The 23,440-nt window shown below is 42.8% G+C and overlaps 1 protein-coding gene across 3 annotated transcripts; it reads left to right on the top strand.

Annotated features, from left to right (window-relative positions):
* Nucleotides 1-23,223, top strand: LOC146857553 (calcitonin gene-related peptide 1). 3 transcript variants are annotated; one of them, XM_085648112.1, is made up of 5 exons: nt 1-82; nt 1,171-1,266; nt 2,556-2,687; nt 7,582-7,767; nt 22,743-23,223. In XM_085648112.1, the coding sequence occupies exons 2-4, from the start codon at nt 1,181-1,183 to the stop codon at nt 7,739-7,741; spliced, it is 378 nt and encodes a 125-aa protein (XP_085504238.1). In that variant the 5' UTR covers nt 1-82; nt 1,171-1,180; the 3' UTR covers nt 7,742-7,767; nt 22,743-23,223. The 3 variants fall into 3 exon arrangements, with proteins under 3 accessions (XP_085504238.1, XP_085504237.1, XP_085504236.1); XM_085648111.1 differs by having other exon boundaries at nt 7,579-7,767; XM_085648110.1 differs by lacking the exons at nt 7,582-7,767; nt 22,743-23,223 and adding an exon at nt 4,443-7,566.
* The last annotated feature ends 217 nt before the right edge of the window (nt 23,224-23,440 follow it).

The following is a 23,440-nucleotide window of genomic DNA, read 5'->3' as shown; positions in this document are numbered from 1 at the left end:
GCGGGCTTGCCATTCAGGAGCAGCACCACTGGGAAGCCGAGCGTTGTCTTCATCGCGGTCCGCTCTCTCCTGGGACAGGACGGTAAGCATGGCTCTTGAGTGTAGGAAAAGGCCTGGGCGGCGGAGAATATGGTCCTCATTTTGGGGTGCAGGAGTGGCTTGCTATTTTTTGTACCCCACAGAACTTAGAGAGCACTCTGTGCAAATAATTATCTTTGAAACAGGATGATAGACAGAGTCGGATGGCAACTTTTAACAAGTAGATAGATAGATAGATAGATAGATAGATAGATAGATAGATAGATAGATAGATAGATAGATAGATAGATAGATCTTTCTAGCACTCTGGAAGAACGCGGAAGTTGCAGCTTTCCCGTGTTGTACTGTGCCATCTGTGAGTGCTGTACCTGCACTGTTTCATCTTTTTCCTGGTGCTTGGAGTTCTGTATTTCTCGCTGTGCATCGGGGACTTAAAGTGCCAGAATGCAAAAAAAAGTGTCGAGCTACTCACACCTTGCGCAAGTGAGGTCTCTGTGTTTGAGCAAGGTGTTGAATAACTCAGCTTGATGTATCCAACAGACAAGGCAATGCGCCTCTATGGGCACTTTACAGGGTGATCCGGTGAGGAAAGCCTCGAATGGGCTCAAAACCCAACCCCAGCGCCATCAAAGAAGCACTGTTTGCTGCCATTGGCTGGCCCTGGCTGACCCTTTTAAATTTGCACATTTGCCTGTTGCGCTCCCAGCGCGCATCCTTTTGTGCATCGGATTAGTTTCTTTGTAAAGTTTGACAACACAAGGTGACGCCAGGATGTGATCAGTAGCTTTGATAGCAGCCTGACCTGGGCTTTCTACAAGCTCCCCCTGCCGCCAGCATCCATCACGGTGCAATTTTATGTTTAACAGTTTTATGGCGCTTCCAAATTGATCGATTTTTAACCGAGAAGATGTTTCATTTAATTTATAATTACTGCAAGAGCTTTCTGTTTCATAAACATTGATCTATTACAGTACCGAGACCCTGAGTGGGTCATAACTCCGAGCTACAGCACAGGGACATTAACTGCGCACAATGGGCGAACGCAATTAAGGACAGTGGCACTCACTGATTGATAATGGTGTTTGGGAAACGGATGCACAAGAACACACACTGTGTTTAACTCTGTTGCAGAGGAGGCATCATGGTCGTGCTGAAGATCTCCTCCCTCCTCGCCGTGCTAGCCTTCGTGGTCTGCCAGATGCACAGCTCTCAAACAGCGCCGGTGAGGTAAGAGCGCCCCTGCACCCCGCGAGGACGGCAGCGCCCACACAGACCCCGACCCAGCAGACTGTTCGACACAGGGAACCACCCCCTTCCCATGCCGCCGTCGGAGCTGGGACCTTCCCGGCTCGCTCTATTACGGGCTTGGCCCGCCACCCACTGAGCACAAGTGACCTTCAGTGTAGTGTAAACTGCGTGACACTGTCCTCATCCCTCACTGCAGCCCGCGGGGACAGACGGCCTGTGGTCGCGAGCTCCCGGAGCACCATCTCCGGAGCTAGATACTGTTGGACAACTCTCACATATTCTTAGGGGGGTCTTTCGGAACACCTTCTTTTCTAAGGGACTCCTAGGGTGCCTCTTTACCCCCCCCCCCCCACACCCCAAATACAGCACTTACCTTGGGTTAGAGAGTGGCAGACCTACCCCGATAGTAGTCATACATTTCTTAATCCGATTATGCAGAATAGAAGTGCAGAGCGCCACCCGGCCTCTACTGCCAGCACCCTATTCCACCCTAATCTATAGCCCCGGAAAGAGAAGATTATGCCTTCGAAGCTGCGAAACACCAAAAGACACTTACTTATTTGCTGCATGTATTTGTAAGAGTGCGTTTAAGCGAACCAATAAAACCCCTCGAAGCTCCCCTTAGATTTAAAATGTCCTGTGTCCCCCCTCAGCGCGCTCTTCAGTTAAGTGACATCTTCAATTATGTCCCTCACACAAGTGGTGGGAGGGGAGGGGGGTTCTCGGCGGAAGAGGGTGCGACAGGTGTACATAACACGGTGGGCCGTGCTTAATTAGTAAACGTGCTCAGAAGCCCACGTCCGGCGCTGTTAAATGTTAGCGCGCAGAATACCAAAACTGCGTACTCTTCAATCCACTGCAGGTTTCTTTAATCCACGACCAGACTAGACTCCCCCTTAATCTCACTCTGACTGGGTCCTTCTTTCTCCCTTTGTGACTGTGTTTCCGCCTTTCTCTTCCTCCCTCTTTCCCCTTAGTGTGTTTTCCATCTCTTGCTCTCTGGAAATGTCCGAGCAGGAGAAATAAGTACCGGACCCCAAAATAAGTGCCGAAGGCCCCACCAGTAACCACCGCCTCAAATTAAGCACTGACTGCGCATAACAATAGATCATGGATTTGGGATGGTTTGGGTCACAGGAGCCACCGATGAGCTTCGTCTACTCTTGTTTTAAGTGTGCGCAGTTGGCGGTTACACTTGTTGCACTGTCACCTGGACAGTCACCAATCACATTGCCTCTTCTGTGCTTACCTCTTGCTTTCCCGCCCAGGCCCGGATTAGAGTCGATCACAGACCGAGTGGCCCTCAGTGACTACGAGGCCCGGCGGCTACTCAACGCGCTGGTGAAGGAGTTCGTACAAATGACGGCGGAAGAACTCGAACAGGACACCGAGAGCAACAGGTAGGAATCCCCACCCCCCACCATCGCCAAGGATGCATTGTCAAGTAGACATGTACTTACGTGGGGGGGAGGGGGTGGCACTGCTTTGCACAGACCATTTGTAGATGATGGCCCCCTGAAGCAGCCAATCCCGAGATGGCATGAGAGGAATATATTACCGCAGCGCGAGGCAGGGCTTCTTGGCGCATTGCGTTGGCAGCGTGCAAGGGTGCAGCCATTCCGAGCTGGCCGCTCCCAAGCACAGTAAGAGTCCTGTAGGTACGGGTTAGCTAGATGCTTGCTCAGCTGCACTTGTGACGGAAAAGGGTCGACTGTCAAGTCCAGAATGACAACATAGACAGGATCGTGTGAATGCTCCTCCCAGACGTGTGCAACTTGAGATATGTGCAGATAGCTGAACACCGCGACCAACTCCCTTTCAGGCCATCTCATTAAATGACCAGAAAGAGAGTTGGCCATACGATGACGTCACTATTCCGGTGTCATCACTCATTCATACCTGCCAACTAGAAGAACAATCTCACCGTGTGAGGAGGGGGCGGGGTCTCGTGCCAAGAAGTACCTACGAGGCACTTTTGAACCCCACCTCACTCCCAAGCCCCCTCCTCCGCAAAATAGAAAATAACTTGCTGAGACTGGTGCCGATGTCCTGGGGTGTTTTCACACCCTGGCTTAATAGACGTGGTCAGTTCAAAGCCTCGGAAACCGAGCTGGAAAACCCCATTTTACAGTGGTTTTCAGCTCGTTTTTGCCTGCCACCGTGTGATCTCGGCTCCTCACCGGGAAACAATGTGATGGGAGCCAATATCGTGTGTCACACGCTGGCACCGTTTGAGTGGGCAGGTTTCACCTTGCATAGTTCATCAAAGTTCGGCCACGTTTCTTGTCTTTTTAACCAGTTCACCTTTCTTATTCTATCAGAGAGCTACGTCATGACAAATAACATGTTTATCTATTTTTAATGACTCAATTGTAGCAGAACAAGGCAGTCCAGGTTGAGTTGAGGTTGCAAATGTTTACAACATGGTACGTTTCCCCTATCAGTGCTGGGGCGTTGGGGGGAGGGCTAGGGTGGCACCCCCGTGTCCCAAGTTTTCTCTGTCGGGAGCCTGCATGTTTCTTCCCACTCTGTGGCATGCACGGACTGCACGGATGCACCCAGCTCGCCTGCCTGCAGTGGAGGCCATTAATAATCCCGGGGCGTGCACCCATGGCACTCAGCGATGACTTCATTCCCAGGGCCACCCGGTCGATGGCAGATGCATGCACTGCATTTCAATGCGCTCCACTGGAAGGCAGCCCTCGAGCATGAGCACACCCCGAACTGACCGCATGCTGGCGCCAAACCCAACTACCCCCCCAAGCAGAGAATGCACCCCCAATACGCACCGGCCACTTTCCTTATTATGCATACAACGGCGCATGATCTGAATGTAGGTTTGCAGGATTATGTATGAGGCATGGTTAGCAGTGCATGCAATCTCCTGAATAAAATGTTTGCCCTAACGTGTTATGAGCTGCGACTGCCGATGCATGTTTTTTTTTAATAAGAATATACACAGTTCTGCACTCTTGTTTTTATAAAGTCTGACTGCCGGCGCATGAAGAAGTCCTGTTACAAAAATAAAGAGTCTGCTCTAACTAGGCATGGGAAGAGGTGCATGTGACCTTTTATGTTGACACGTTGTTTTTGCAGAAGTGCACGAGCGCATGCGTTCTCTTCCTCCTGCTGGCATGTTCTTTCTCTCCCTGCAGCATGGATAGACGCATGTCCAAGCGGTGCTCGAACCTGAGTACCTGTGTGCTGGGCAAGCTCTCGCAGGAGCTTCACAAGCTGCAGACGTACCCTCGCACCGACGTCGGCGCCGGAACTCCGGGCAAGAAGCGGAACGCGCCCAGCGAGCCGGAGGCCGAGCGCTACGCACAGTACGGCGACCCCTTGGGCGGGCAGTAGCCGCGCCCGGCCGCCCCGCCCCGGCAGTCCCGGTTCCATGCATGGCGGCCTCACATCCAGGCTCAGCTTTCGGCAGAGAATGTTTGAGACGGACCCGGGCTAGGGGGCGCCAGGAGCGCAGCACACTCACCCCAAGGCAGACATGACACCGAGGGTAACCCCTCGCAGAGTTTCATACCAAATAAAATCAAACATGAGCAGCACTACTTTGAGATTTCAGATGATTTACTTAGAAGTTTATGACAAGAAATCTGAGCGGGGCTTTACATTTCTGGCTAGTACATGTGAAAAAAAACATGAGCACTTCTTTCATGCCTGGTGATGTACTTGTTCAATAAACCTATTTTTCTACAAGGAGCAGGTCTGCTGTTTCATTGTGTTGCAGGTTGAGATTATCAGGGAAGCTCAGATTTATGTTTGAAGTAGAGAAATATGATGCACAAGCTTCATTTATTTACTTTTCTACACCTGTCCCCTTTACAAAGCACGGTCTAGCCAGGTCATGCTTTAATTCAGACAAGAGGTACTTCACACGCTAGCTCAGGCAGCTCACACATGCTTTACGTCACACAGCCGTCTTTCGCAGCGCGTGCCACTTCAGACGCCTCAGGTAAGACTATGGAAATGTTTCTTTTGTCGACAAATGTCTGCCGTTGTTTGTCACTGGGAAGTAGGTTTATGTACGGAGGGTGGGGTGGGGCATTCCATGATGTGTTTGTTGCCAGCTGTTTTTGCCTATTATTTCCAATGCCACGTCTCCCCGGGGGTTTTGCAAATAATACACAGGTGTCTTCCGCGTGACTATGCTGACGCATTAATGATACGTCACAGGCCGTTTCGGCAAGCATCGACTAAGGCTGACAAACGACCTGTGACGTCATCGCTGCGTCGCCCCTTAGGCCATTCTTTTCGTTGGGTGGTTTGCATTTCTCGTCTATTTTAGCATCCGCATAACTGAGCACACCCTGTCCCACGAATGACAGTCACGTATAAAACCAAATGGGAAATAAAGCGCGGTCAGTGATTTAAGAATCGCTCCCTGGCGTTTTACCAACACTACCCAGCAGATATTTTCGAATCAATTTCTTTTTTTATTGGCGCTTCATATTTGAACAATTATTATGACTAATTTATCTTGAAGGACATTAAAAAAACTCCGATATCAGCTAGATTACGTTTGTTTAAATTCTTAAATAAAAAAAGAGTTCTTTTGAAATGACTTCAGTTCATGTCCAGCTTTCTTACTGACCCCGAAAGTCAGCGAATATTTGATTTTTTAAATGGAATAATGGCAACTATTCCCTCAAACTTAAAACAAAAGTTCAGTTTCTTTTGCTCTGAAACAATATATATTTATGTGCGTCGTGTATAATATGTGGGTTTAACGAGGAAAAACACGTAATGAAGAAGGGACGCCTCTCCCAAATGCTTTTTTTTGCTCGGTAATTGGTGGCCGACTGGCCCCATTTTTAAGTTTTTCTAGCCGTTTTTTTTTCTCCTACAATAGCGTATAGCCATTTCGTCCTTATCCTCTGTGCTTAAAAAAACCAAAAAAAAAAATCCGAGCCCTTCTGGCTTCAGTTTCAGAGGGAACGGCGTGCCGGTGCTCTAAGGTGCCTGACCCAGAGCGGCGCAGACCCGGCATAATGAAAGCACTACTCCTGCTGAGTATAGAGGGCCCTCCCACAATAGACCGCGAGCCTTTACTGACATTTAGGAAAATTAAACTACAAGTCCCAAGATGCAAAGGAGAGGTAGCTAACATGCAAAGCGTCTACACGATTGGCATGTATTAGTGAATGCCACGTAAATACTAATATACCCCTTTATGTGTTAAGACAATGAAAACCTAGATGCAACTTTTTTTTTTTAGTGAGGAACACTTTAACAGCAATTCTAATATATAAACAGGGAATTTAAATCGCTGAAACCACTGAAAACCGCAAGGCACGTCCTGTAGACTCATTCAAGTATTCACGTGGTGCTAGGAGGCTGGGAACTCTAGAATTGGCTGAGTCAGGGCTGCAAAACGACTGCTTTGACATAGTTGTACATGGTCTCATTTCCCCCCAAAGGATGTGTTAAAAGCATTGCTTCTGGCCAAAAAGAATGTCTGGTGTATTAATGGCTGATTCAATATTCTGTATATGAAGAATCCCCACGAGAGGTTAAAAATTAAATGCTGTTTGTAGAATGTTGCAGAAGCTTCACACAACCTGTAATGCTGGTCTCTTCTGCCACTCTGTTTCACTTCCGCTGGCTGACTACTCAGATACGGTGATGGTGTGAGGCTCTTAATGCATGGAACATAGCAGCGAGTAGTAGTAGCCTGTCTAACTAGGCAATGTGATTGGCTGGCTGTTGTCGAGCACACTAATCAAAATGGCTTATTCTATGGTAGTTTGTGCATAAACACCTGACTCCTGGCTACTCCTGGTACTGGAACATACCATCCTCTCTGGGGATTCAGCAGTTTTATGCAGATGCCCCTTAATTAGATCAACCAAAAAGGCAGGTGAGTTGTTGAGTGAAGCCCACCACAGAATGTCCACAATAAATTAGTCGTAGGGTTCTGTGAATGCAAGGTTCCATATTGAACACGGGGACCATTCTATCTTGCAGAGCACGGTGAGACAAAATTATCTTTTAACCATACTTTTGGTAGAATCAATCTCAATAAAATAAAAAAGAGAGTCCCTAACTGGTGTCCAAAACTATTTTATCTTTATTTTTGTTTGCACATATCTAATGAAATTTGACAGGAACATCTTCCTCGGGCAGACTGCCTGGAACAAATTGCCCAAATGCCATTTTATGGGTCAGCAATTGTCTGATACTGGCTCTCCAAGGACAGAACCCAACTAGTTTAGGCTATGTTGTCTTAAATGCAAGCTCCAAGACGCCTCTCTGACATAGGTCTTGTCTTCTTTTCTCTAGTAGTGTTACAGCAAAGAAGCGCGCATGCAATACTGCTACCTGCGTGACCCATCGCCTGGCAGATTTCCTCAGCCGGTCTGGAGGGATTGGCAAGAGCACATTTGTACCAACAAACGTAGGAGCGAAAGCATTTGGCAGGCGAAGAAGAAGCATCCACGTGTAAAGTTCTTCCATTACAGTAGGAATAAGGTAAGACCTACACAAGCTCCTATTGACCTATTTGTATGTCCACTGCTTGGGCACCGGGGAGTTTTTCAGTCATGGAAGAAACAATGATTTGGATTTCCATATTAACTTTAGCTAGAGCCCCATCATGTAAAGCTTTTGTGGTTCAGTAGCATCCTGTCACAGAAAAGCAGTGCGCAGGCAAAGCATTACAACATCCATCTGCCGGAAGCAGTAGGCACCACAGAGGAGTAGTAAAAAGAAGAGACCGGAAGCAGAGGCCAGGGGGCCTAGGGAGGCTCACAGGCGTGCCTAGTAAATCATAAGTAATGAGCGAGAGTGCTGCCATAATACCAGTGCTTAATGTGAGGAAACAAAGTACCAGGGCCCTCATCAGAAGATCACTGCATCTTGCACTACCTGTTGCCCTGCCAGCGTTGCCAGTGACAGTACAAAAACAACTACTTACCATCACACTCCTACAAGTTTGACAATTCAGACTGTTCCTGGCCACCCAAAACTATAAGAATGGCTTGGAAGGTAGGTATTAGTCATGTTTAATGGTATAATAAATTAACGAGCAACTGTTGTGCTTGTCTCTAAATTAGACAAACAGCGCCACCATCTGGCAGACTGTGATAACAGCCGGTATTGACAATTAAGCGACAGTGCCGAGCACCAGAAACCACTGGCTCAAATTAAGCATTACATAATGCCTTGTGCACCACAGGAGTAGCTTCATCACTTATGTGTCAGATGGCCTGCTTATATGTCCAGTGGCCTGGGGCCAACTTCACCATGTTGTCAGCTTCTTCGTGTCACCCCCTGCTGGATCACAGGATTTTAGGAGCCTGAACACAGTTTCAGGAACAAGGCCATCCATGGCAAAGTATTATTCTTTGTGGGACTGCTGGGGCACTTCTGGGCCATGGTAGTCTGGCAGTACAGTTTACAGCTTCATCTCTAGCTAGCAATGTCTTTTGTACCTCACCCATGCACATTTTTATATTGGAAACACATTCCCTATATAGTTAATGGCACATCCCTTCTTTAATTTATTCCGATTATTTTGGGACTTAAACTTTCAATAAAAAATTTACATTCACATTCTCTTGCAAAAGCCAGACATTTTGCTTTGAAAAATGTCTGTGAAGTATCATTAAGTCACCCAGCATCACAAAATAGGACTTCAAAAGGATAATACATTTAAACTTAGTGCAACAAAATGAAAAACACATGCCAGATCAAGTTTATAAAAATTTCTAAAATTGACAAAATGTATAAGCTAACAGCGACAAAAAATTAGTTAAAGTAAAAGGAAAAACAGAGAAAAACGTAGCATAATCATTTTCTATGAAAGTAATGGGGTTAACAGAAGGCATTGAAGGCATTGTGAATCAATGACAGTTTATAAGGAAAAGTGGAAATGGCGAGACATTTTCCAAATGCCACTGTGGGTCTTCTAGGGGCTGACATGAAAAGTAATGCTGACTTACAAGTGGAAGTCTGTATCAACAAAGGAGGGACAGAGATACATATTTAAAGAGGTCCCACACCCATGCCCCTCCTAGAATGTCATATCAAACTTATTAGGGGGAGTAGTTCCTTGAGGAACTACTCCCCTGATAAGTTTCTTAAAAGTGGAAGTCCTCAGAAAGGAGCTGGTGGTTTGACCCAGTATAAAAACTTATCTTCAGACAAAGAAGATCCTTTATAACTCTTGTCAACTCCAGGCTGTGTTTGGCAGGGATTCCCTGAGGCTGGATATACTGAGTCAGAGCCACATTGCGAGCCTTGAAGGTTAGAGAAGCTAAACACCTCAAGGCGTTGATGCATGGTAAATGGTCAGTGGGAATGTGTGTTGTTATCCTGCATTCTTTTTCCCCGCAGGGAATCACAACGCGGTCGTTACAACGACCGCGTTGTGATTCCGCATACTATTACTCCGCAAGTCGGAACAACGACTTGCAGAGGGGGGGTGCTGGATGTTGGAATAGTATAATTTACTATTCCAACTCCAGTCTGTGCGGACAATAGGGAAGGTGTTGGATATTAAATCCAACACCTCCCCCCCCCCCTCCGCAAGTCGTTGTTCCAACTTGCGGAGTAATGGTATGCGGAATCACAATGCGGTTGTTGTAACGACCGCGTTGTGATTCCCTGCGGGGAAAAAGATTTGTGGTAAACGTTGTTTACCGTCAGTGGGTGCCTTTGGTGAAATTGGCCAGTGGTTCTCCTGCTGCATGTTGTTCAAAGCGCAGATCTCTTCACCGGTCACCCATCTCAAGATGTAGCCTAATAGAGTTCAGCTTTCTTGTGACGGCCTGAGTGTGAAGATGAGGGTTTGCAAGGATGGAGAGCTCAGAGCAGAAGCAAGGTGTGAGTAGCGGCTGATGAAGTTGCATCAAAGTTGTGGCATTGCCATGGGAGAATTAAATGTAGACGAAAACCACTTTTTCAGGATATTTATAACTGGCTAACCAGGTTCAGCAGGTTAGTCGGTGACCTTACTCTGGAAATGTACTGGCTGGTTACCTTATGACCAAGCCCCACAGAAACAGTTTTGCTAAGGCCTGGATTTGAATGCAAATGCCCCACTGCTTCTGAATTGCTGCTAAACACAGCCTATTGTTTGACCGAAACCACCTCTTCAAGCCTTTCTGATTGTCTCTGGCATCCTGGACACCACAGCTTCTAGCACTCAAGCTTCTTGGCACTTGGAGTTCAAATCTACAGTCAGGACAGGTTTCCACCTCAGCACCAGCTTAATTAGCAAATCGAGTTCTTCACATCTGGTAGAAAAGCTTATCAGTCCCTGGAGGGCACTGGTGCAAGTGAGAAGGGCTGATCCTTTTCTTAGGTTATAGAGCCTTACTTTGTACTCCCAAACCTGCCACAAATGTTATGAGTAAAACCCTACACTTTCTCTAGGAGAAACTCCATAATTATGCTGTGGCATATTTGAAGACCAACAGGCACCACTCAGAGCTTTTTGTCAACACTCGCCATTTTAATGAAGTGGGGTTTTCAACGTCCTGGTTCAAACGTTTTAGGGCCACTAAGGGTTCTTGCCTCCCAGCTAGGAAATCCAGAAAGACAAAGCCTTACTTCATCTAGAGAAAAGTTTATTTCACTTTGCTGAATCACGGACATGGTTAGTGGTCTTGTTTCTAGTCCAGCACATAACAAAGCTCACTGCTTTGTGGAACTATCCTCAACTCTGCGCACCTTCCTGTTGACCATCCTATCCGCAGTATTACGAGTTGTCCAGTCGGACCGCCACAGGACTACCAGGTCCACCACAGATCTAGCATCCCGCGGCAGTTGAGCAGTGGTCAGGGAGCTGCAATGTACTGATGGTGCTGCTGCTTCACCGCAGAGCATATTACAAGTTACCTGTCCACCGTCCCTTTCATGGCGGTGACCCCCAACATGAAAAAGGTGGCAGAGAGGCAACAAAGGAAGGCCCAACAGGGACCCTGTTCCGCTCCTGGGCCTGGGGGTGCATGTGGGGGGAACATGTTGTGCCGTCTGGATTTGCAACCCCAGTTCCTGCACGATGTGCATGCATGCCACACCGTGCAGGAATGTGCAGTCTGTGCTTTCATGTTGGCGGGCTGCATGTTAGGCTCTCCTATGAGCCTAGCAGCCCACCGTTGTGAGACCGCGCCTCACCCAACCAGGATTTAATTTGTAATCCAGCAGGTGGGCGCACCACAGCTTTGGCCATACTGTAGCGAACGGTGTGGTGGCAGCGCCACTGGAGGACTGCCAAAGTGGTAATAAGACCCTACAACTGATAGGGTCTTTTTCCTGCATATGCATGCATTCATATTAGAGATGCATTTTAATACAAATAAACCCCTGCATTCTTACCAGGCCAAGCCAGACCACTGCCAAGCCACAGCCCTCTTAAGTGTGCCAATAACTTGGATGATGATGGTCCAGTAAACCAACAGAAACTTTTGAGGCAAAAATACTGGCCTCAGCTTTCAGTTAAAGTCCAAAATATGAGTTTGTAGGCAAACATCACACCTGTGAGTGTACAGCTTGTAGATGCCTTTCACTCTCACACTGCCTCTGACATAGGCTTTCTAATGTTGGAAGTTTTAGTTTTGACCACGTTTTTTCCAAGACTGGATTCTGCTCTTGCTTGTGGAATGGAATTTTGTGAAATTGAGTTTGGAGGTTATAGTATGTTATATTCCTATGCCATTGTCTGGGAGCCAACTACCACAATTGTTTTAACTTATTCCAGGATAATGTCGTGCTTATGTTGCTACCTACACTTGGAAATATGTGCTGATGCCCATCTTGTGTTAAGCCCTGGAATGTAACAGGTTCTATCTCCGAGTAATTAGTAGACTCGCTAGATTTAGTGATTCATAACAAATTCACTTAATTAAATCACTGACTGCCCTTTTGCTATTGATTCCCATAAATTCATTACCCTCATCTGTTTCTAAAGGGATGGCGTAAGGGCTATACCGTCTGAGTGCCAACCTAGGGGATTTGAAAATATAGGCAAATGGGCCCCTCAAAACCTCTTGCATGGGCATTAGTCCGAAGACATTAAGGCTTCACTCACAGATTAGCCAGAGGGCCTATAAGTTTAATAGACTCAATGTCCAATGGGCAGTGAGTGATTTAATATATGGTAATTTGTTATAAATTACTTTTGATTTGTATGTAGGAATGGTTGCATGTGGACGGTTAATTTAAAGTGTGCCTCTTACATTTGAGTGCTTTGAGACATTTCTCAATTTAGTCCATGTGACATTGTTGTTTTTGTTTGTGGTGCAATAATTGTCCTTTCTTCCTGGATGCAAATACACGTCAATTGCACTTGTGGCACCAAACCAAGTTTACCTCCACTATAACATGAAATAAAAACAACATCTGAATTGATCAATATTATTTCGTTATTCACCACCCCCTGTAAGGGGCAATGTTGGTTTAGACTCAAAAGCCACTAAAATAGTCTTCCACCATCTGAGGTTGTGATATTTCAGGGCAAAGAGGGAGCACTGGCTTCTTAAATGTACTTCTAATCTGTGTTTGGTATAAAGTCAAGGAAAACTACCGAAGATCCAGTGGAGGCAGACTTAAGTAGGCCAGCAGTTAAGATAGGCTAAAAAGTAAAATAAAGAAAAAAAGGAAAGTTCAGACAAGTACCTTTAAACATAAAAGAGTTAAATAAAGACATACAAATAAAAGGAAAATACAAAGCAAATTATTTCCTCCCGTACAAATAACCAGCACAACTGATGAAAATGACTCGATTCTACCAGACAGGGAAGTGCAAGGACCAACCAAAAAATCTTACTTATAAAGTAAGTATCTGTGATGGAAAGATGATGTATGTGCACATCTGAAGAATCCCACATGGGCACATAGCAATATGAAGTGGTGACATTCTGGAACACCATACTCAGGATGGCTCACTGGTTGCTCGAGATGGTTATGTCTTGATATGTGTGCACCCAGGCCCTTTGCTAGAATTTTTAGCATTGGGATCTACGTTTTGTACCTACATTTCTTGCACATTGCTGTGTTGGAGGGTACTAACGAAAATCATTTAGGGGTTGTCAGGGGTCACAGCTGCGACCCATGACTTGCTCATTTGCTAGCCCTGGGACTGCTTTTGCGATCTCTGGCCTCAGAGGTGGCTAAATCAGTGCCTGGAACACAGGGGCATTCCTAATGGATGCTGGTTGGAGCTCCACTTGCCTGGTTTCTGTCCATTTTTTAAATATGCAAATAGTGAATAATATTAATCACTATTAGTGTAAAAAATGGAGTACATTAGCTAGATTATGACCCTATCTGGAAGCTAAGGTAAGTAAAAAAAGCTGTTAAATGTATGTTATATGCATGCTTGTGGCTAAGAGTGTGTTTATGTGCGCGAGAGTGTGTGAATGTATTAAGTATGTAAGCATGTGTGTGTGTGAGTCAAAGTAAAGGTCAAATGGCGTGCAGTGTTACTTCCTTTACCCTTGGCATTTTGGTGAATTGACGTCCATGAGTAAATTTAGAACATGTTCTTTAGATTTACAGCAACATTCCTTTATTAATTTTGTATGAGTTTTTTTAGACCTCAGCAAAATGATTATGGTCATGCACACTAGGCTTGTCTGTTTTCTGACCAGTAAGAAGTTCACAAGATGTAGAGGGAATGCCACTTTGAAAACCAGTTTTAGACACTGTGGTTCTGATTCACAAACACATTTTTTAAAATATGTAAATTAGTTCTACATTAGTACGTTCTACACAAATTGCAATTCACAAACTATAACTACAGTTCTCTGCCTCTTCCTTATATTGCGATCTCTGCCACGCTGGCCAAGACCTCTGCAGATGTACGTACACTACTTTGTAGTAAATGTGACGGGATTAGGGGTAGAGGTGGTTGAGAAAATGGAGAATAATTACTCAACAAAAAGTAGGTTAAGGGAAATTTAAAGAGGGTTTGGGGCAGGATATGCTAAAACAAAACACCCACCCACAAAAGAGTAGGACTATTGCACCACACATGGCCTCTCACTTCCATAGAAAACAATGGAGTCATGGGAAAAAAATACCACCCCATTGAAATTAATTATATTAAATTAGTTAAAAATATATGCATACATATATGTGTAATGTTTCTCACACACACATCTTAGTGATAAAAGTATAACTTTTTATTTTTGTACTTATCAAATTTAATGATAAACTTAATTTACTTCAAATGTTTTATAAATACATAATTTTTAACCAAGCTCACTAAAAATGAAATAGAAAATAAAAATATTAGGGAAAATAATATTTTAAATTATTGTTTAAATAGTAATATTCTGGTAAGTTACACTAATTTCTATATTAATGTAGTATTTAATACACATTTGATTTGATGATTTAATGTGGTTCAACATTTTATTTTGATAGTGTAATAATTCCCTGTTAGTAATAAATATTTTAATCTATTTTACAATTAAATTGTACATTGACAATATTTTAATTAAATGTATTTTACATTGATATCATAAATAAGGATTCTGGGTTTCCGTTTTTTCAGATTTTTACAGATAAATGCAGACAGAAAACAATCTAATTCCTGTCTGCATTTATTTTTAAAAGTGAAAAAATGCAGAAAATTGTGCTTCTTGTGAGTGACTCTCATTGTTGTCCTTCATGAATTCTAGACCAACTACTAAGCAGATAGACACCATGAGGACGTAAAAACAGGGTGAGATTCCTTTAAAAACAGGCATATGTTAACTTATATTTGTATATAATACTAGTATTTACCTGTCGGTGTAGTATTTTGTTATATTTTTCTGCCTAATTTGCTAAAACGCTACAGACATCAAAGTATGAGTGAATGTTTATCAGTTAAATAAATGTGGAAATACACCCTTTTATTGACTCCATTTATTCTCAAAACATAAAATAAATATGGATAAATACCAATAATGTGGCCCAAAAATAAATATGGATAAATATAGACGGAAATGTAAAAAAAAGAAATACCATTAAACCAGGACCCCAAATCATAGAATAAAAATATTTTATTTAAAAAAATAAGTAGTAATCTTTATTAGATTTCTGTGAACTTTCCCATAGGATCCCATAGGATCGCCACCTTGGTGATAAAGATCTCTGCAAACCGATGAAAAGTTATTAGTACTAACTTTGCACTTAAAAATTCTATTGTAGGAGACTCCACCCTCATTTCAGAGGGTTTAGACATGTAAATCTACACCTAGTTGTAAATCTCTGCTCAGAAATGGTGAATACCAGAAAAAGTGGAGAGTTACACCTAAGAGTAGGAGTATATCTAAATGTGACTAAATATACACATGTACATTTACCTTTATAAATATACCACTGTGAGAGTCCTGTTAAATCGGTGATACAAATGCGACTTCATTTTAAATCTTTGCAGTCCTTCTGATATTATAATCTGATATAATATGAGGGCATCTGACAAACTTGTCAGTCATCTCAGGTCTTTTGAATTCTGAATATGTATCCAAATTGTTCTGAATTCTTCAGTTGAATATTAATGCACAATAGATTTTAAAAAAGTATTTGGAAACGTAAATAAATTATAGCCTTCCGCCCTACTACACTCCAATTTCTCATACATGCAAAATGCAGATGGAACTTCATTTTAAAAGGCTTTTTAAAAAAAAACCATGCTTACCAGTACCAGCCAGCGATAAGTCCAGAACTCAAGATCCTTAAGATTATATGGCAGTGGATGGGGCTACATTCCTAGAATTACATGCAAACATGACTTTTTCCACTTTGTGGACTGTGGGATAAAACGAGGGACTCCAAGATGGAATTCCAATTGTTTTAAATCAGTCAAGCAGCCTTGCTTAAGTTTGGCAGCATCTCCATCTCAGTGAAGGGGTAGCCGTAGTTAACAATCATGTTGCCCCACTTACTTTCCCCATCTTGCTCTGCAGGATGTCAGGAAGGACTATGGGATTGACTCTGCAGCGGAAGTAAAAACATACCCGGTAGTGACCTCTCCCTCCTGTGGCCAGTGTTGCTTCTTTAGTTGTATTGGCAACGCTAATAAACAGTCATCAATTTTGTTTAAAACGTCAGTGTCGTGTTTGTAATATGCGTTGTAATTCAAAAATAAAATAGCCATTTGTAAAATATTTTTCTAAATATGTAGCTGTGGGAAAACAAGTTCATGATAACATATATCACATAGTGACCCCAATGTGGTGTAATTGATAATCTTTGTGCCATCTACATGACTACATTGACTCAAAGTTGTTTATGGTGTTTTTTTTAACTAAGGTCAATGAAACAGTCTCCATACTAATGTAGGTTGAAGAATGCTAGTCAATCTTGTGTTCTTCTAAGTAATTTCCCTGGAAGCATGATCTGTTTTGCGAATTAAAACTCCACTGTTGCTGTTACTCAGAGCTTTCAATGTAAGGCCTCTAATTTGAAGATCTTGTATTGGTTGCGGACTGGGAAGTCGGTGGTCCTTCTATCGCCCGACTCTACAATTGTCTATTTTGCTCAGAGCTGCAGATTTTCTGCCCTGTTGCAGTTATTATTACCTTGCCAGCCTAAGAATCAGTGGAGGACCAATTACAACTAAAGTAAAATTCCATGTTGAGATTCCGGGCAACCTGAATTACCGACATAGGCTGGAATCTCTGCATAGATTGACTGTTTTTCTGAGTTTATCCCCAGATAATGGGGAACAACCAGGGCTCGAGTCAAGGGCAGACGCAGGTAGATGCCGTTTACCCACTATTTTCAGAGTGTAGATGCCATCTATTCTTGCTGCCAAGCTGTTCACTTTCAGTGCGGTGCCACGTTCCTTTCCTACTTCTCCCGGAATTCACAGAAATATCATATGCTGAACTCGTCCCGGTGTTATTTTCAGACACCGGGACACTTTCAGCAGCACCTGCACGTTGTCTTCTTTTTGTTCCAATCAGCAGCGTGCAGGCTGTGCAAGGGTAGGATCAGATTCTAACTGGGCCTATAACAAAGGCCGAAGTTAAGAAGCCATCAGGCATCACATTTATTTAAGTATCCTGGCTGGGAGCTATCAGGAGCCTTACACCTAAATGCAATGGAGGGCAAACAACAGTGTATCACTTCACAGGGACTTGAGAGAGGCATGCTTTTGACTTTGTTCAGTCCCTGTATCTAAGAGATATGCATGCACTGTAGGAATCTCAGATGTGGTGGTCTGTCCCCGGATTTACACAAATACCAATTTAAATGCCACTGTTTTTTAAAATTTCTTTTATAGCGCTTTAGCACTGCTCATCTCAATGCAACATGTCAGAGCGCTTTACATCACACGTACTGATTAGATATTGACAATAAATTATATGTGTGTACATCAATATAAAGGATGTGTTACTTAAGACAGTGTGGGTTACAAGGTGTAGGAGCCACGTGCATTGGCGTCTGGCACTGGTTAGCGTGGTGAGGCGGGGCAGTGCGCGGCAGGGGGAAGCCGACAGACGACGGAATAGGTGTTATTTATTTATTTAATGATACCTATTCCGTTGTCTATCGACTTCCCCCTCTTTCACCCTAACCGCCCCACCAACTCAGAGCGTTTACCAGTGCCGGTCGCCGCTGGACACATGTCCTTCTTACCTCACTGTGCTATATTAGAAGGATTACAATTTAAGAACTGCAAGTAACAAAAGGATCTCTGTCTTAAACGCATTAACCTACTTAATCATTTACATAAAATAAAAATCTGTCATCTGTGTGTTACATAATGTACTTTGTAGGGGACATATTAACCCTCTATGGTACTTTGATTTAAAATTAGCACTTTGCAAAATCCAGATCTCTCCAGCAAATACATTATCCTCCAGAGTTCTCTTACCACTATTAGTATTCCTTGAGATTTAGCTGGCACTCAAAGATCTCTGCAGCAGATGTCTTAACCCCATCAGATATTTTAAAATACAGATAATTCCAACTAATTGAGCAGAAAATGTTTACTGACCCGTTTCTCCTTGCTGCCAATTTCTTTGTGGCAGGGTTTAAAAAAAATAAAAGTGTAAGTTGAGGCCCAGATTTTGCATCGGGGATGAGTCAATGTTTTGGCACACCCCCAATGCAAAATTTAAATTGTTCAATATTATAATGCGCTTCATTGTACTCATGATAGACCTGCTAAACATAAATGAGGTCTTAACATCTGATTCCACTTCCTGTGAGGTCATGGGTTGTGATGCTATTTCCTGTGATGCCACATTCGATGCAATGAGCCGTGAGGTTGCTTCCTGTGATGTCACATCCTCTGAAGCCACATGGGGTGATGTCACTTCCTGTGATGTCACACTCAGTGATGTCACGCACAGAGATGTCACATCGATTCTGCCTAACTTGGCAAGTTCTCCTACTTCTTTTTTTAGATCTTGAGCCCTGGGAGCACAACTGTGGAACAGTTTTTGTCATCTGGTTTTCCATGCAGAATTCTGTATTCCGTGGGATTTAACCTAGACATTCACCATCTGCTTTGAGCGGTGGAAAATGTATGACAGGTCTGCTCTGTGGAACAAGAGAGGGAGGGCACCGGAAAGGTGGTGAAAGGGGAGAAGAGATGTTGCCTGGCAGGGGTAAGCGTTACATGCGGTCTCCGTGCCTTAGCGATTGGTCACATGGGGGCTGGGAAGTTGCAACCTTTTCCCAATTTAAATATACTGGCCAGAATATCCCACCAGTAAATTGGGTCCGTTGTTCTTGTACTCAGAAAATCCAGGTGTGGGAGTAACAGCAAACTTATACTTGTGCAGATTGGAAACCCTCCTGTGAATTCCACTCTGCATAACTTGTAATCGGGTCCACAGTTAGCACTTGTGTGGCATGTGCCTTGTAAAACAAACATATTTCTTCTGCCATTTTTCGTTGCTAAAGTCAACTCAGACCGACCTCGGTCATGAAGGAAAGGTTTTCATGAAAATTGTATACTGTGCTTGAATAGTAACTTTTCTTAATCTCTCTTCTAAAAATTCAAAGGCTACCAGCACAACTAAATAGCTTTGGGTTACACAAACCCAAGGCGCATGATGGTAGGAAGCCCAACAGCTGCACAGGCACAAGTCTAAGACATCAAGGATTGCATCAATTCCTGGTCATATCTTAGCAGTTCTCTTTTCTTTGGAATCCTGGTCATATGTTAGCAGTTCACCTTTCTTTGGAATCCTGGTAATATGTTAGAGGTTTACTAATGTAATGAAGTGACAGCCAATTCGTTTTTAGGTCTGGTGTAAGCCAAGACCTTTGGTTTAAAAAATATATATATAACATACTCATAGGACAGCCTCCTTCAGCCATTGGGTCTTTTGGCACAAGACCCCTCACTTTTGTTTTTGAGATTTTGAAAATCACGTCTTGGATCAAACCAGAGGAGATTTTTAGTCTCACTGTAGTTCCATAGACTGTTTGACTGTATCCTTCCACCTCCATTGGGATGCAAGAGGGACTATTTTACATCTGAGGCATTTTGTCATTCATCACACATTCAATATTTTTTTCTGAAAAAGTACACCACAAATTCATTAAAAAATGCTACTCTCTGCTGGGCTAGCCACTTCTTTCTTTCTGATTATGCAGTGATGGAGCCTGGCATTTCCTCGCTCCTACTGCTGGACCGCTGCTCAAGCTGCTGCTTCCTTTCCATCTGCCCCATCACTCTATTTTAGTTCCCAACTGACGGCTCCTCTCTTCTGCTACCGGGATGATAGCCATACAGTGATCATGCTTTTCGGCTCTTAAACCTGCCACTGCTCTTAAGTGCACCTGAATGCTTCTCCTGACTGCTCACCAACGGTGGCAAGGTCAATTGGTATAGCCTGTAATTCCTTTTCTGAGACAGACCTATCAGCTTTGCCAATGCTTATTAATATCAGCCTATGAAGTTGTGCCTTTCGATTCCATGAGAGTCATTTGCTCACCAGTCAATACAGTGGCGGGATCAACACGATTTACATTGATTTATTATTTTTAAGTAAAAAAGAAACTCACTGATGCCTTTATGGGACTCCCAAACAGGCCCAGGCAAACTCCCATTGAATATTTGTTAATTTTGTCATAAAAACAGGGAAACTGGTAAATTATTACAATGCACCAAAAGGGACTATTCTCTCCGTGGAAGACAATAGTCAATGTACAGTAGACATAACAAAGAGACTGTAATAATTTCCACAGACCTTTGAGGAGAAAACATCTATGATGCCCTCATGGAAACCACCTTAACCAACGACTAGACGTGCAAAAAATATTTAAACAAAATAATGCACTCCTGGCTGGGGACTGCTATCCTACATGAATTTAAAAAATCATGTGGTCTGATGAATAATCTCTTTGAATCTTTTTCGAACTCAGGTGAACAAGGGAGATGTTCAATTGAGATAGAACTCTGAAATACAGCTAAATTAATGTGATTCATTGTTTGGTCGGAATTATTTATCCATACCCACTATAGCTTTATAGCCTACTGCTGAGGGATATATCAGTTGTTAAAGGCCCAGAATTCAAGTGCAGCTTGCACCTATTACATGGATGGGGGAATTTAAAAACGGGTATAGCCCAATGCAGAGGGACTATAAGGCTATTATAACATTCCATCAACATAGGGTAGTAGTTCTAAATTAAAAAGGGGGAAAGACAAACATTGAAATGTTGGAGCAGAAGGCTTATATCAGCCGGTATAAGCCCGGAGCCACTCTATCGTCTTCAATGGAGCTCTCAACATTCCAATGTTCTTATCACGATTATGAACTGAAGTCCCACTCTCTGTCTTTGATTGAAGATACAGAGCCCATTGACTGAATGAGTCTGAGCAGGGTTTCCTTCTTGCAACTGGAAGAACTGCATACGATATTACATAAGATATTTGTCAAATTAAGGACACCATATTGGTGTACTACATCAACAGTCCATAAATTGACCAGAGGTGGTTGTAAAATTGCTTATGCTTCAAAAATCACTAAGATTCCTCTTTCAGTGGTAAGCCATTCCAAGCCTTTCATCCCACAGTAGCAGTCAAATACACAAAAAGTCCAATGCTTTCATAGCCATAGGACAGGAAATTGCCCACTGGTTCTCCGAAGATTAGAATTATCATAGTTGTCATTATTTAAAGGTTACCACCTTGGTAACGTTATTGTTCCCTGGTGGGTGGTGCAGAGTGGGATTACAAAAGGCACTCCCTGTTTGCCGTCTGGACTGTAAGGTAGGTGATACCTGTTGGCACCCCATTGGTGACCCAGCCAGAACTATCGCCTAAGCAATGTGTTTTCCCCCATTTCTGGGGTTTCCGTGACAGCGTAATACTCTGATACGTCTCTTGACCACCTGCCAGAGCCAACCCCAGTAGAGGACAGAATTTCATTATCCTTTGTGGTTTCCGGCTGGGCTTCAAAGGTTCGTGTATCCTTCGAGAGATTCTGCGACTGGCAAAGGTATGGGCCTGGCTCATTTGTGCTGGGCTTGCCGTTTGTTCATGAATCTCTCTTATTGGGATGTTCCCTCAGTGGTGTGATACTGTAGCTGCATGTCTGTTCCAGAAAAACATCCTACTAATCTCCAGCCACATGTGAGGAGCATTACATTGCTTTCTAACATTAAGCAATTTGCAGTGTTTTAAATAAGTTATAGTTTGCTTAAATGGAATTGTCGAACAGTATTTAACTATCCAAGATGTGGGCTAGAGGAAGCTGGGACCTGCATATGTTTGCCAATAGTAATATTTTATTAGTATTTCAGAATTAGTTACTATGAAGGTTGTTATATTACACAATTTGACATTATTATTTTGATGACCTAAACCATTATGTTCAGCAAAGATAACACCATTTCCCATGTTGTCTGTATGAGGCACTTGTATGGAAGATTTAATATATTAACTCTAATTAATACCCATTAGAATGATTCTAATGTTTTTGTAACGCTGCTATGCTTGTATATCAAACCTTTATCTTTTGCAAAGGATTTGTAAGATAATGTGCTCTGAAATATATCTTACAGTCCTAAATCTGCTAGTACTATATGTGATACTATGGAATCTCCTTCTTAGGGATGCTCTAAACATGCTGCACATTGAAGCAATGGGTGAAGTTTGCTGCAGGTTATGTTATGCACCTTGGAAAAGGATGCAGCATGACCACTGACCTGCATTACACCCTTGAACAATGCAGGACTTCTTTTATTCTTGATACTTCTTTGGGATACTTCTCACTTACATGTACACTAACCTGATTGGCTGAAACACATAAACCAAAGTATGGGAGTAACAGCTCAAAAGCATTCAGCCTGGATATAGAACCGAAGAACCTGGACAATATTACAGCGTTTTGTAATCACCTCTGTCTGAGAGAAAGCATTACGAAAATGAAAAAGAAAAAAAAATCAGTACAGTGATTTTTGTAAACAGTATTTAAAAAGTAAGAAATCCTATTACGTGGGAGAAAATAATCTGCTACCTCTTACTGTTTTTTTTCCAGATTGCCATGAAAATCCTTTTATTTCAAGCAAAATCAATTTTCTTTTGAACGATGGAAGGCCGAGCAGAAGACACCGTTTGGCATTCTTCGAATATCTGAACATATTTCTTTTGTTATAAACAAAAGCTAGAGCACTTCTGTTATGTATAGTACAAGAGAAGGGAATTATTAAAAGTAATTTATTGTATATTCTTTTTATATGCAATTCTATTTCAAAATAAAAATGTGACAGCATCTATTATTTATTTATTTATCTTCTGGACAATTTGTGCAATGTGACCCATGCTAATTACCATGGCAACACTCTGCCAAATCTCGGGGATTAAACGAAATTGCTGCCTATCAAGGCATATTTGTAAAATATGGTGTGCTGTGCCTTGATGTAAAACATTTAACTGACCAGATTGTACAGTATGTTAAAAAAGATTCAGTATTGTATCAATTGTGAATTTCAGCAAGATTAAAAAAGTATTTTAGATACACTTGGATTGAGATACTTCTTTTTATTCACTTCTTCGCATATGTATAAAATTCATTTTTATTACTTTTCCGGTGTAATCAATAGAGAAAAATGACTTGCCTGCCACTGAATTCTCACTGCCAAACCATTATATTTGTGTGAGGTATAGCAGTAAAAAGTTGTAGTTGACTAGGAGTCTATTCATTGGTTGTTAGGTGATATTATTGTGGAATTAAAT

This window comes from Triturus cristatus, chromosome 3_2 (genome assembly GCF_964204655.1).
Source record: "Triturus cristatus chromosome 3_2, aTriCri1.1, whole genome shotgun sequence".
Taxonomy (NCBI): domain Eukaryota; kingdom Metazoa; phylum Chordata; class Amphibia; order Caudata; family Salamandridae; genus Triturus; species Triturus cristatus.
Note: the sequence above shows the minus strand (reverse complement) of the source record. Positions and strands in the feature narration are given on the sequence as shown.